This window comes from Carettochelys insculpta, chromosome 26 (genome assembly GCF_033958435.1).
Source record: "Carettochelys insculpta isolate YL-2023 chromosome 26, ASM3395843v1, whole genome shotgun sequence".
Taxonomy (NCBI): domain Eukaryota; kingdom Metazoa; phylum Chordata; order Testudines; family Carettochelyidae; genus Carettochelys; species Carettochelys insculpta.
Genome location: NC_134162.1, coordinates 3,543,935 through 3,557,413, shown reverse-complemented (window position 1 = coordinate 3,557,413; position 13,479 = coordinate 3,543,935). Strand labels below are relative to the sequence as shown.

Here is a 13,479-nt window from a genome sequence, read left to right as displayed (position 1 = left end):
GAAAGCACTTAAGAGGGTGTGCAGTGGTAGGGCCCCACCCAGGACCATTTTTGCCAGCTGACCCACGCTCAGGCCAGCAGCATAGGGGCACAGCCTTTTGCGGAAGATCTTGGCTTGCAATGCAGCCTGTACACAAACAGCTATAGTTAGTAAAGTGTCTCAAAACATCCTCCAAATCTAGTTGAGTGGGCAAGAGCATCCAAGTGGGAAGGAAGGAGCTGGTGATGGGTCCTCTATCACTTTCCCACTTCTCAGAGATGTCGGATGGAGCCTCAATCAAACTGCAGGAGCTGACAATGCCTGGGAAGACTTGGAGATAATACTGAGGGCCCTGGAGAGGCTATAAACAAAACAACTTATACCACGTTGCCCAGCATCTACAGAGAAAAGAAGCAATAGGCCCCTCCTGTAACATAGGGCTCTGGAGCACTGGGCCTGCAGAACCCCTTCCCAGAAAGGGCAGCACAACCCAACAGGGGAAGAGAACCGTGAGGGAGTCAGACAAGAGCAACACTGTGAAGGGCCTGGAGTGACCAGCCCACTCAGATCACAGGAAAGGAGAAAGCCACCACAGTGCAGCTAGGCCCTGGCAAAGCCCCACCCACAGCCAGCCCTGGACACTCAGGCTGGGCCACATAACCCTGCTACTCAGATTATGCACTACCCCACCCCCCACAAAAGTGCCCTACTCCCACAGAAGGGAGGCTGTGGGAAGGTTCCCAGAGTTGGACAGCAGTGGGGAAGCAGTTACCTGATTTAGGCTGGAACAGCTCTACAAGGATTCCTACACCGAGCATGGGGGACAGACCCGGCTGAGATCAGCAATGGCTTGCCTGGAGCTGGGTGTGCTCTCCCCACTGCACTGCAGGCACAGGCCAGGCTGCTGCCTTGGAAGAATCTGCCCAGGCAGGCACAGCAGCTGGAGCCGGTCATGTTGCAGTATGCTGCATGTATCCAACCAGCGGTGGCTCCAGCCCAGGAGGGATGGGAGCCAGTGTGAACAGGGACCCCGGGACCAGTCCTTCCCCTGCAGCTCCCCCACAAGCACACACTGACTGCAGCTGTCTCATTTCCTAAAGCACCCTGCCAGCCAATGGGGGGCTCCTCAGGGCCTGAGCAGCCCCACCTCCAGTTGAGCCAGGAGCCCTGGCATCTCTGGAAACCCCGCCCCACCCAGGGCAAGCTGGCACCCCTGCACCCAATGGACACTTCTGCCTTAGTGCCTTCCACCCAAAGATCCCCTCCCCCACCTTTCCTCCCACCCAGCCCCAGCCCAGGCTGCGTGGGGGCCATGCCCCAGAGCCACGCCTAGCTGGGTACAGGTCAGGGCCGTAGCAGAGGAGATGTGGCAGGGCCAGGCAGCAGAAGCAGTATGGGTTCAGACAAACGCCAGGGCCAGGCTTGCTGGCGTGCCCCTCCTTGCATAGGCCCAACCTGGAACAGAGACTGGTGGGGAGCACGGGGCCAGTTCAGAGTTTTATTGAACTGGGTGTCGGGGGGAAGCGCGGGAGAACCATGTCCCCAACCCAAGTTCTCTGCCCCACAGGCTGAGGGGCTGTTCATGTCTCTGCTCTATGAAGCCCCCTCGGCGCTCCCCCCCCAGGGAGTGGGAAGTCCTGCCCGCCCCAGCCCCGTGATGACCTGGCCTCAGAGCCCTCACTGCTTGGGGGCCACTTGCTGCCGGAGGTAGAGATCACGGATCTCGCACAGGCTGCTGCTCACGCTGCTGAGGGCCTTGGCGATGATGTGCAGGACGGAGGCTGTTTCCCTGCGGCTCTCCGCGTACTCCCTGCGGAAGGCTCGCACCTCTTGCACCAGCTGCTCGTTGGACTGGAGAATCCGCTTCTCCACAGAGCTGAGATGGCCACTGTCCAGCCCACCGTCCTGCAGTGCCACAGTCACAGGGGTCGCACTCTCACTCACGGTACAGTCATTCAGGTGCTCTGCATCCTGGTCAAAGATAATGCTTGTGAAATCCGCCCCCAGGGGCTCTGGCTGCCCCCCCAGCTCACTGATGGAGAGGTCCGTTTGCGGGGGATTCTGCGGGCTCCGGCTCCAGCCTTCACATGGATCGTCCCGCAAGTGGCCTGCACTCCTGAGGAGCCGCCTCTCCCCTCCCCGTGACACTTGCTGATGGATGGCCTCAGCAGAAGGTGTATGGAATGGCTCTGTCTTCACATCCACTGGCTCCTCCTTCACTGGCTCCTCCTTCACACCTGCCCCTGGCAAACAGGACAGATGGAGTCAGCCTGGAGAGAAAGCAGGCAACAGGCCAGAACCAGGGTCATCATGAGAGGGCAACTTCCTGCCGGGCCTGGGCCACTAGGGAAAAATTGCTTCAGCTCTGGGCAGACAGGCGTACCACCAAAGCAAGACAAGGAAAACCTGCTGCCCCCTGCCCTCGGCCAACGGGGGGGCCCAGGAGTTGGCTGGAGCAGTCTTCCCTTCTCAGTTGCCATTAAATAAGGGTCTCCAGCCCTCCCAGTTGCAGAGACAGCCCTGGTCCAAGCCTGCCCCCCCACTCCATCCTACCCATATGAGCTCCATCAGCACTGCCCTTCAGCTTTAGAATCAACTCTTTGCCTGGTGAGCGGGGCAACAGGGGTTGCGGGGTACAGAGCTATGAGGAGCTGCTGGGGGTCAGAAAATGTTCTCCAGCCGGGAGCGAAGTCAAACAAAGGGCGGAAGGGACCAAAGGGGAGCCGATTTAGATCGCTCTTTGCCCCCCTCCCCTCAGGTTCGGCTGTAGCGTGGGAGACCCACGCACTACTGAGAGACATGGAACTTGCCCGCAGTGAGGCTGGGCACAGTGGCAGGGTCTCATGCAGCTCACCAGGTCGTTTGTGCAACGGACGAAAAGGCACCTTTTAAAAGCCCTTGTGAGGAAATGGAAAGGAGCATAAACGCTGGCAAGCAAAGTGTAAGAGTGCAATTTGGAAGGCCAAAAAAGGAATCTCAAGAACAACCAGCAAAGAACTCAAAAAGTATCTCAGAAGCAGGATGCCTGTGAAACCAGCAGTGGGGCCACTAGACAACTGAGATGCTAAAACAAAGAGTCCAGTGGCACCTTAAAGGTTTACAAATGTATTTGTGCATATGCTTCTGCGGGCTGGAGGCCACTTTGTCAGATGCATATGAAGATACAGGTTTCAGCTCACAACAGCCAATCCCCAAAAGTTAGTCTTCAAAGTGCCACAGGACTCCTGGTTGTTTTTGTTGAAACAGACTAACCTGGCTAAGACTCTGAAACATGTCTAGATGCTAAGGGAGCATCCAAGGACAATAACATTGCAGTAAAACTACTTGAATTCTTATCCTCACCCGCGAAGACTGAGGCACTTGAGGGGATTCCCAAACCAGACTCATTCTTTTTTAGGCAACAAATCTGAGGAACTGTTCCAGACTGAGGAGTCATTAGAGGTGGTTTTGGAACAAACTGATATACTAAAGAGTAATAAGCCACCAGAACCAGATGGCATTCACCCAAGAATTCTGAAGAAACTCCAGTGTAAAACTGCAGAACTATAAACTGTGGTTTGTAGCCCATCCTCTAAAATCAACATCTGTGTTAAGTGATGGGAGGATAGCTAACATGAGGCCAATTTTTAAAAAGGGCTCTGGAGGTGGATCCTAGCAATTACAGGTCACTTAGCCTGATTTCAGTGCTGGGCAAACTGATTGAAACTACAGTAAAGAACAGAATTTGAGAGACGTAGATGAACATAAATGTTGGGGAAGAGTCAACATGGTTTTTGTAAAGGGGAATCATGTCTCCCCAATCTAACAGAATACTTTGAAGGGGTCAACAAACGTGGACAAAGGGGAACCAATGAATATAGCATGCTTGGATTTTAGGAAAGTCTTTGACAAGTTCCTTCACCAAAGGCTCTGAAGGAAGCTAAGCTGCCATGGGAGAGGAAGGAAGGTCCTCTAATGGATCCGTAACTGGTTATAAGATTGTAAACAAAGAGTCGGAATAAAAGGTCAGGGTTTTTTTCAGAATAGAGAATGGTAAATAGTGGTGTCACCTCAGGTGTCTGTACTGGGACCTGAACTGGAAAAAGGGGTTAACAGTCAGGCAGCAGATTTTGCCACTCGATACCAAACTATTCAAGGTAGTTAAGTCTCAAGGAGACTGCAAAAGGCTAAAAAAAAAAAATCTCACAAATTGGGTGAATGGACAACAAAATGCATTCATCACTAGTGATTTTCATCTGTCAAAGTAATGCACATTGGAAAACAATCTGAACTAGACCCATCGAAGGATGGCATCTAAATTAGCTGTTATCATGTGAGAAGGATCTTGGCATCATTATGGGTAGTTCTGTAGAAACGGTATGAAGTGGCAATCAAAAAAGCAAACAATGTTGGGAATCATTAAGAAAGGGACAGAGAATTGGACCGAAAGTATCATGTTACCCCTACCTCGGCACTTCTCAAACTTGTAAAACTTGTATTGGTGTCCTCCTTCCTACAGCAAGCCTCTGAGTACAACTGCACCTTATACATAAAAAAGGGGTTTTACTTATTTAGAATTATTATAAAAGAGTGGAAGTGAAGCAAGGGTTGGGTAGAGGCTGATAAGATGACGACCCTCCCCACCCACCCCTGTAATAACCTTGCAAACCCCTGAGGGGTCACAGGTGAGAACCCTGCTCCATATAAATCCATGGTATGCTACCTCTTGAATACTACACACAGATATGGTCACGCCATCTCAAAAACAGATACACTAGAATTGCAAAAGGTTTGGAAAATGGCAACAAAAAGTATTAGGGTATGAAACGGCTGCCATATGAAGCAAGGTTAATAAGATGGGGACTTTTCAGCTTGTAAAACAGATGACTAAGGGGAGACATGACAGAGGTCTATACAATCGTGATGTGGAGAAAGTGAGTAAGAAAATGTTGTTTACTCATTTTCATAATTCAAGAACGGGGGCCACCAAATGAAATTAGTATACAGCAAATTTAAAACAAACATAAGGAAGTATTTTTTTTTCCTACACAAATGCACAGTCAAGCTGTGAAACTCCATGTTAGACAATGCTGTGAAGACCAAAACTACAGCAAGTTGCAAAAAAGAACTAGAGAAGTTCATGGGGGACAGATTTATCAAGGACTATTAGCTAGGCTGGGCAGGGAGGGTGGACCTAGCCTCTGTTTGTCAGAATGGGAATGGATCATTTTATGTCTGTTCTGAAGTGCCTGGCACTGGCCACTGTCTCCCAAACGGTGTTCTGCGGAAGGAATCCCAGGGTTCCGCGAAGTGAAAATAAGGGTTCTGCAAGAAAATTCCATTTCAGGAACATTTTATGATTTTTAAATAAATATTTAAGCATTTATTAAATTTTATTAAAAAAATTTTCATGTGTGTGTGCCAAAATAAGTGTCCCTGTGTAATCCCATCTTAGCCAGAGAGTGGTGACGGTGATGCCACTATGCAGAGCTGCACATGCAGTCAGTGGTGTGCTCGCCTGTTCTGTACCATCGTAAATCCCCGTAAATTCCCATACTCACTCTCAGAGAGTGGGGATCATTTTGGGGTGGCTTACGTGAAGAATATTCAGCTTTATCAAGACATGCAATGCATCAATTATTACCCCTTGCCAGCACACACTTCTGTGAAATGAGGTCCTTGAATTACACAGCAACAAAAACAAAACACACAAATCGACTGAATGCCGCACCAGATAAGCGAATCCGACTTTCCAGTATTAAACCAAATATAAAGAGAATTTGTCAAGAAAATAAAAACCACTCTTTGCATTGAAAACTGCCGATATAATGCATATCAGTTTGAGTTTTACTTTTTGTACACGTTAAATGTGACTTTTATTTTAAAATACGTGCAATTAGACTAAATGTTAATCTCATGACCTTATTCAACATGTTTATTATTAGCCTTACTTATTTGTGGTCTACTTTTTCAGCTCCATATATAAGGCTTATTAGGAGGTTCTGCAAAATTCTTTTGAGTTTAAAAGGGTTCTGTGGCCAAATAAAATTGGGAAACACTGGGCTAGATGGACCTTTGGTCTGACCCCGTATAGCTCGTTTTGTGTTCACCCTGATCCTTATTGGTCTCACACTGGACAATGCCTATGGATTACAGGGAGCAGGTGGTCCCACACTCCTGCTCTGAACCATCACCAGCTGCATACTTTAATGCTCCTCACAGGAAGTCTGACTACACAGCCCTGCCTACTCGCTGCAGCCCAAAGCAATGAATCTATCTAGACAATGACGTACATGCAGCGGACTTAACTTCTTCTCCCCATTCCAGTTTTAGTAACTAGTCCCCAAACTCCACTGTGAAGCAGCTAGAGGGAGCCACACATTCACCTCTCACACCCAACACTAAACAAGAAGACTGAACAGAGCACATCCTGGAAGGGTCAAGAGGGCTGTTCATCCACAAGTGGAGCAGAGGATGGTGTAGAACGGGCTGCCATGTTTGCAAGCCTCCAGCCACCAAAAAACTATTCCCCTTCCTTCCCCGCTGGGCCTTGTGGGTGCTGGTTGTGGTGGGAAGAGGCACACAGGTAAAGAGATGGTAACGGTAGCAGCAGAAGGCAGGTTCCCCAAGGGGACAGATGTGTGGCTTAAGGCAAAGATAAGGGTGTGCTTGCAGACAGAAGAACACATGGTTTGTTCGGCTAACTTCACTGCCAGGTCCGTTGTGTGTGGGGCAACTGTAAATTGTTACCAGCAGAGTTGTGTGTATCGATTTCCTAGCCTTTGTCAGTGGTGTCTCAGTGGAGAGGTGCACACAATGGAGGCGGCCAATACACAGACAGCAGATGGCAGCCCAGCCAATAGCAGCTCAGGCAGGCTAGTTTCCATCCCTAGCAAGCAAAGGGAGGGTCACCAGAGAAGTCCAATCTTCCCCCTCTCCTACGACCAACACTCCAGTGATTCTCTTGCCCACTCTGCCCTCCACACAACGTGGTGCCCAGGACCCAGCCTTGACTCCTGTCCTTGCTCCCTCCCCCTCCTTCAACATACAGCTGTGCATGGCTTCTGCTCTCACCAAAGAGCCATCTGGCCTCAGCTCCTCAAGCTACTGCCCATCCCCACACTGACAGCGTGCCACAGCCCCGGTGTGAAACCTCTCCCAGACTCCATTCAGCGTCCTTCTCAGTCAGCACCTGCCCCAGCACATCCCCAAATGGCTCTTGCACGGTCTCCCACCCGGGTCATTTCCCTGCCTGATTTCAGGGCTGGTGCCCTTTGTGGCCCCTTCTCCTCCAAAGGAAATCCTGTCACCCCAGGGCTGCCATAGTCCTTCTCTGGTTCTCCTGGCACCTCTCTGACTACTCATGCAGAGTCCTCACTTCCCCCTGTTTGCCCTTAAAACCACCCCCAGGGCCTCCATCCTGGCCTGGTCACCAACATTCTCAGCTGCAAATGTGGCTTTGGCCATTACTGCTATGCCTATACAAAAGAGATGAGGGAATATCCTTTACAGGGCAAAACACTGGTGGCAAGAGACCCGAGCGTTCAGGCTGCACAGAGCTCTTCTTCAGGACAGGACAAGCACACCAAGCAGGACAGCTAAACGCAAGGTGGAACGGACTGTGCAGCCTAAGTCATTAACAGGCAGTTAGTGACCATTCCAAGTGAAGGGGGCCATTAACCCTGAAGTCAAAGGACAAAATGGGGGGTGAGGAGGAGGGCAAGGGGGTTACATATTAGCGTACTAAGCCATAAATCCACTGGCTGTGTTAAGGTCATGTCCATGCTACCACTTATGTCAGCAAAACTGATGTCGCCTGCATGGTGTGACTATCCTGCCCCCAGCCGACATAATTACACTGGCGTTAAGTGCCAGGGTCCACAGGGCTAGCACTAGGAGCTCTCCCACCACTTGCTGGGGGCAGATTAGTTACAGTAAACTATAAATTTAGACCTTCCTCTGGAAGCCCCACTCACGCATCTGACCAAGCAGGTCTTTGCCCACAAAAGCTTATGTTCCAAAATAGCTGTTAGTTTATAGGTGCCACAGGACTTCTTGTTGTCTTTCATATCCAGCATGCTAATGCTCAAATAACCAGCATGTTACCCATAAGTAAATTTTAGTTATGTTTTCCATAAGTACAGTATAAGGAAAGTAAATACAAATAAACACAGCAAATACAGTAGTTTACAGTGCACAATGCTACTGTCAAGTCCTTAATCTTGCCTTGTATTTCACAAAACCCCCTCCTTTCACTAGGCTGTGTGGGAAGAACTGGCACAAGACGAACAAGATTCAGTCTCTGGAACCCTGCTTGCCCAAAGTCTCATCTGAGCCAGCATCATGTGGTTTGCCTGCACTTTCTTCCATGTTCATCCTTCCTCCCAGCCAAAATCCTCATCACCATCGTCACAGAACCATAGAGTTGGAGGAGACCTCAGGAGGTCATTGAGGAAAACACCCTGCTGAAAGCAGAACCAATCGCAGCTAAATCATCCCAGCCAAGACCTTTGTCAAGCCAGTACCTCTAGGGATGGACATTCCATCACCAACCTAGGTGACCCATTCCAGTGCTTCACCGCCCTCCTAGTGAAATAGTTGTTTCTAATACCCAACCTACACTTCCCTCCATCGCACCTTGAGACCATTGCTCCTCACTCTGTCATCTGTCACCACTGATGATTAGAGGCACAGTCCCTTCTCTGGGACCCTTCGTCAGGTAGTCAGAGGCTGCTATCAAATACCCACTCATTCTTCTCTTCTGTAAACTAAATAAGATAAAATCCCTCTTCATAAGTCATGGGCTCCAGTCCCTAATAATTTTTGTCACCCTCTGCTGGACTCTCTCCACATCCTTTCTGTAAAGGGAAAGGCCCAGAACGGGATACAGTACTCCAGATGTGTCCTCATCCATGCCAAATAAAGGTGAATAATCACTCCCCTAGATATGCTGGCAGTGCTCCTACTAATGCACCCCATATGCCATTAGCTTTCTTGACTACAAAGGCACACTGTTGATTCATATCCAGCCTCTCATCCACTGTAATCCCCAGGTCCTTCTCTGCATAACTGCTGCTTAGCAGCCAGTCCCCAACCTGTAGCAGTGTTTGGGATTCCTCCATCCTAAGTGCTGGACTGTGCATTTGTCCTTCTTGAACCTCAGATTTCTTTCGGCCCAATGCTCCAATTTATCTAGGTCTCCCTGGACCCCATCCCTACCCTCCAACTTATCTACCTCTTTCCCCCACAAGTTTAATGTCCTCATGTCAGGCACTATATCCTCCTGGAGCGCTTCCTCAAGCCCATCTCCCCCACAACCATAATGCAGGCACAGAATTGCCTGGCAGCCACAGGTTTACAGCTACTGATTAGCTCAGAAGTGAGCACACAATTAATCTGTCCAAAAAGATCCAATTATTTCCATTCTCCCATTCCTGCTTCATGTACCTGTTATGTCTGGCCTTGCAGAAAGTAAGATCCTTGGGGCTGGCACTGCCACTTACTATGGGTCTGTATATAGCACGAAAACCTCTATGCATTATGACAATGTAAGCATTAAAACAACCTTACTGGCGAACTGTACAGAAAGCAGATACACACTGAGACGTGAGCACTTCCTTCTGTGTTTGAGTGACCGTGTCTCTGCTGGGTCACTCAAGATCAAGTGTAGTATCTCCTTGGTTTGGAGCACCATAACACACAACAAAAAGCGTCTGACAGACTGTAAACAAAGGGCACCACAAGGCAGGGAGAAGGCACCTGGTGTGGTGTTAGTTGTCCTTTTACCATCTCCATTACTGGATGGGAAGGAGGGGGGATGATGGATCTGACCCTCCCAGTAGGGAAGAGCTGCAGACACCAAGGAGGACACAGGAGCGAACCAGAGGCTCTTGCTGAAGCTATAAAGGAGAAAAACTGCCATGGCTTAAGGGAGTGAGTAGTCCGGGGAGAAAGAGCCTGCGAGGGAGCCCTGTGGGGAGGCAGCGGGGCCAGTGAGAGAGCGGTCAGGTTGCAGAGGGACAGGGCGACAAAGGCCAGGGGGCACTGGGCAGAGCTGCCGAGGGAGCAGGTTCCCCAGCTGTGGGCCGCCGCCGCCCCCCCGGGAGCGCCGCCAGCCTCTTCGGGGGAGCTGGGACAAGGCCGTGCAGCCCCGCCCGCCTGACCAACGGCTCCGGGGCCGGGGCTGAGGCGCCCACATCCGCCAGCAGCCCCGGAAAGACTCGGAGCGCAGGGGCCGCAGCCGAACCCCGCGGGGGCTCCCCTGCCAGGCCCAGGGCACGCGGGACCGCCAGGGCCCAGCCCCGCCTCCGGCCGGACTCACCCTGCGGCGCGGGCAGCTCGGCGGGCCCGGGCGGCGCCTCCCGCGGGTGCAGGCCCCAGTGCGGGCCGAGCTCGGGCTCGCGGGGCGCGGGGCGGGCCTCGGGCGGCGCCTGGCGCTGCTGCCGGTGCCGGGTGATCTTGTCGTTGGCCCGGCGGCGCAGGCCGCGCCAGCGGTTCTTCACCTCGCCGATGTCGCGCTGGTTGCGGCCCGCCGCGTTGATCTTGTTGGTGATGCGCCACCAGATCTTCTGCTTCTCGTAGGCGTTCACGTTGGTGGAGCTGGCGCCGAAGAGCAGCTGCTCGTAGCGCAGCACCTCGCTCATCAGGATGTCGATCTCCTGCAGCGTGAAGTTGGGCTTGCGCTTGGGGATGCCGCGCCGGCCGGCCCTGGCCCCGGCCCCCGCCCCGGCCATGCTGCTCGCCGCTGCGCCCGCAGCCCGCGCCTCATGGCTGCGCGGGGGCCCCGGAGCCGCCCATCGCGCGGGCCCGGCGCGGCAGCCGGCGGGACGGGCGGGAGGCCGGCCTTTGTCTGCGGCCGGGCGGGGAGCGCCGCCGCGCAGCGCCGCCCCCTGCTGGAGGCTGGCCCGCCCGGGGGACCGAGCTCGCCCGGGGCGCGGGGGGCTCGGCCGGGCCCGGGGGCTGAGGAGCCGCGCCGGCCCTAGCGGCCGGGCCGGGGGCTGCAGCGCGTGCCCGGAGCCGGCGGGGTCCGGCCTGCGGGCGGGAAGGCGGGGCGGGGCAGGGCGGCTCCTCCCTGCCGGCCGCGGGCTGTCCACACCCGCCACCGCGCCTCGGCAGCCGGGGCCTGTGCCCTGAGCCCGGGCCCTCCGCTGCTTCCGGGGAGCCCCTAAACTCGGAGGCACCCAACCCCGGCTGCCCCGCTGGAAAACACGGGCCTTGGGGAGGCCCTGCACCACAGTCCGGCCACTTAGGGGGCAGCCTGTGCCAGGCCCACCGGTCACCCCGCACCTCCTGTGGGCCTCTGCCTCCACCCTGCCCTCCTTCCTCAATGCACAGGTAGGCCCCTGTCAGCACCTGCGTTGCTGAGCCACCCCTAGGGATGATTGTGGGGCAGGTTGGCCTCTGGCCTGTGCTATGCAGGGGGTCAGACCCGATGATCACCATGGGCCCTTCTGACCTAGGTATCATTGGGACGCCGGTGTGCCAGGGACAGGGAAATCAGCACAGGGGCTGCACACAGCAGGAAGCCAGGCCAAGAGCAGGCAGCTCGCGTTCGAAGAGCATCTTAACAGAGCCGCTCTTGTCCCATGGGTTTGTGTGTGTCTGAAGTTCATATGGAGATGTACCTATCTCATAGAGCTGGGAGGTGCCTTCAGAGGTCATCCAGTCCAGTCCCCGGCACTCAGGCAGGACCTGTCACCACCCCTGGCAGTTTTTTTTTTTTTTTTTTCAGATCTGTTTGCCCCAGATCTCTGAATGGTACCCTTAAGGATTGACCTTAAAACCCCAGGTTTAGCAGGTCAATGCTCAAACCACTGATATGTTCCTCCCTATTGAGGTAACGGGATGGTGCCTTCAAGGTCAGTTGGCTTTTCCGCTGATTTAACAAATCTGAAATGAGCAGTTCCCTTCTTCACGCTCGATTCCTGCCAGCCACTCCACTTGGTTTTGTTCTTTGGTAGACATACCATGTCGGATGCAGCCTTGTGTTTGACAGAGGCCTTTTGATGTCACTGGAAAATCCAGGCATGTTGGTGCCTTGGTCAGATGCTAAATGTCTACAACATATTGCCAAAGAGAAGCAGTTCCAGGGTGGATCGTGCAATGTCCTTGTCTCATCTGTGTTCTCATGGTGGGGTGTGTTGTTGCAGTAGGCAATTACCTGTCTGGGGTTATGAAGTATGTTGATTTTAGGGTCTCGTGGACTTAAAGATCTGCATTTGTCTCTTCAACCCTGTTTTGTAAGCAATAACGCCTGGCTGGTTTTCTTCTTTTTTATTTCACAGTAGCACTGGATATGAATTCCTAAAAGAGTTTTATCATCTGCTAATTTGTTCTGTTGGTCTCTTGCACATTTGTCTGAGTTTTTGGAGGGAGACAGTTATGGTTGGGTGGGTGAGTGGTGGTGGTGGGGCAGTGCGCAGGGACAGAGGTGCTCACTGCAGGCATTCTGTGTGTTTGCCCAGGCCCCAGCACCGGAATTGTGATTTTAAAACCCCCCACAAAAGAAGGCCTTTGTGTAAAGTTTCTAGCTTTGAAAATCTGAGCAGCGTGCAGCTAATGTACACTGCCTGCTGGAGTCCACCATAGCCTGGAGCAGTAGCTCTCAGAGGGGTGAACTGCCCCATGTGCATCAGCCAACTGTGAGCTCACAGGCCCAGGTTCTAGGAAGGTGTGTGAGTGACACCTGCTGCCATTCCTCCTGGTCCTGAGGAGAGGAACCTGCTGCATGCCTGGGAAGAAGGAAGGCATCCTGCATCATTGTATCTTCCTTGTTGGAAGGGCCCCTGCCACCACCACGTCTCTCTCTGGTTGTGTTTTGGGGTCCTAGGGACCTGGAGTGACCATAAGTGTCAGGACTTCAAGTTTTGGTTTGTGTGTTAAAACTAACCCTCCTTTTGGGCTCCTCTTAGCTCACTTCATGAAATTCCTTTCCGTGCCTTTCTTGTGGGGATGCAATAAGCAGAAGCCCAGGTTCTCTCCAGTACACTCCCTTTCCAGCTGCCCTGGCAGCCAACGGGGCTCTGGTCAGGCTGGCTGTGTTTCAGGGACACCTTGCCTCCCTGCTGTCAGCATTCCTGCAGGGGATGGCGGTGTGTCTCCCCTTCCCACCCACGGAGAGTGTCCAGTCAAGGGGTTGTTGCCAAGCCTAGTCTGACAGCCAAGAACTCAGATGTGAGCATGCTCCTGGATCAGCTGTAGCGCTCCGGTTTCCGGTGCCTTAACTGTAGAGCCTCCCCTGAACCGGAGCAGGTGCCTCCTGCCCTCTCTGCCAGAGGCAGAGCTGGAGAACCATGGAGACCATCCTGCTGAGGCTTTGGCAGGCAAATGGGGTTACAGCATTGGCCCCAGCTGGTTGAGAAGAGCTGTTGGGCAGGTCAGGTCAGCGGTAGCCAATGGTGGAGAGGGTGCCCAACCTAGTGCCAGCAGGGGGGCGTGGGGAGGGAAAGAGGACCTGCCCTTGGAGATGCTGTGATGAAACAGTTGTCTCTGGACATTTGCTGGAACCTATGTAACTAAGAT

At 53.0% G+C, this 13,479-nt stretch overlaps 1 protein-coding gene across 1 annotated transcript; it reads right to left on the bottom strand.

Moving 5' to 3' along the window:
- Positions 1 to 1,516: 1,516 nt before the first annotated feature.
- Positions 1,517 to 11,301, bottom strand: LOC142001718 (uncharacterized). Its single transcript, XM_074977238.1, has 2 exons — positions 10,280 to 11,301; positions 1,517 to 2,222 (listed from the first exon to the last, which is right to left on the bottom strand). Exons 1-2 carry the CDS (start codon positions 10,689 to 10,691, stop codon positions 1,657 to 1,659), a joined length of 978 nt encoding a protein of 325 aa, XP_074833339.1. The 5' UTR covers positions 10,692 to 11,301; the 3' UTR covers positions 1,517 to 1,656.
- Positions 11,302 to 13,479: the final 2,178 nt, after the last annotated feature.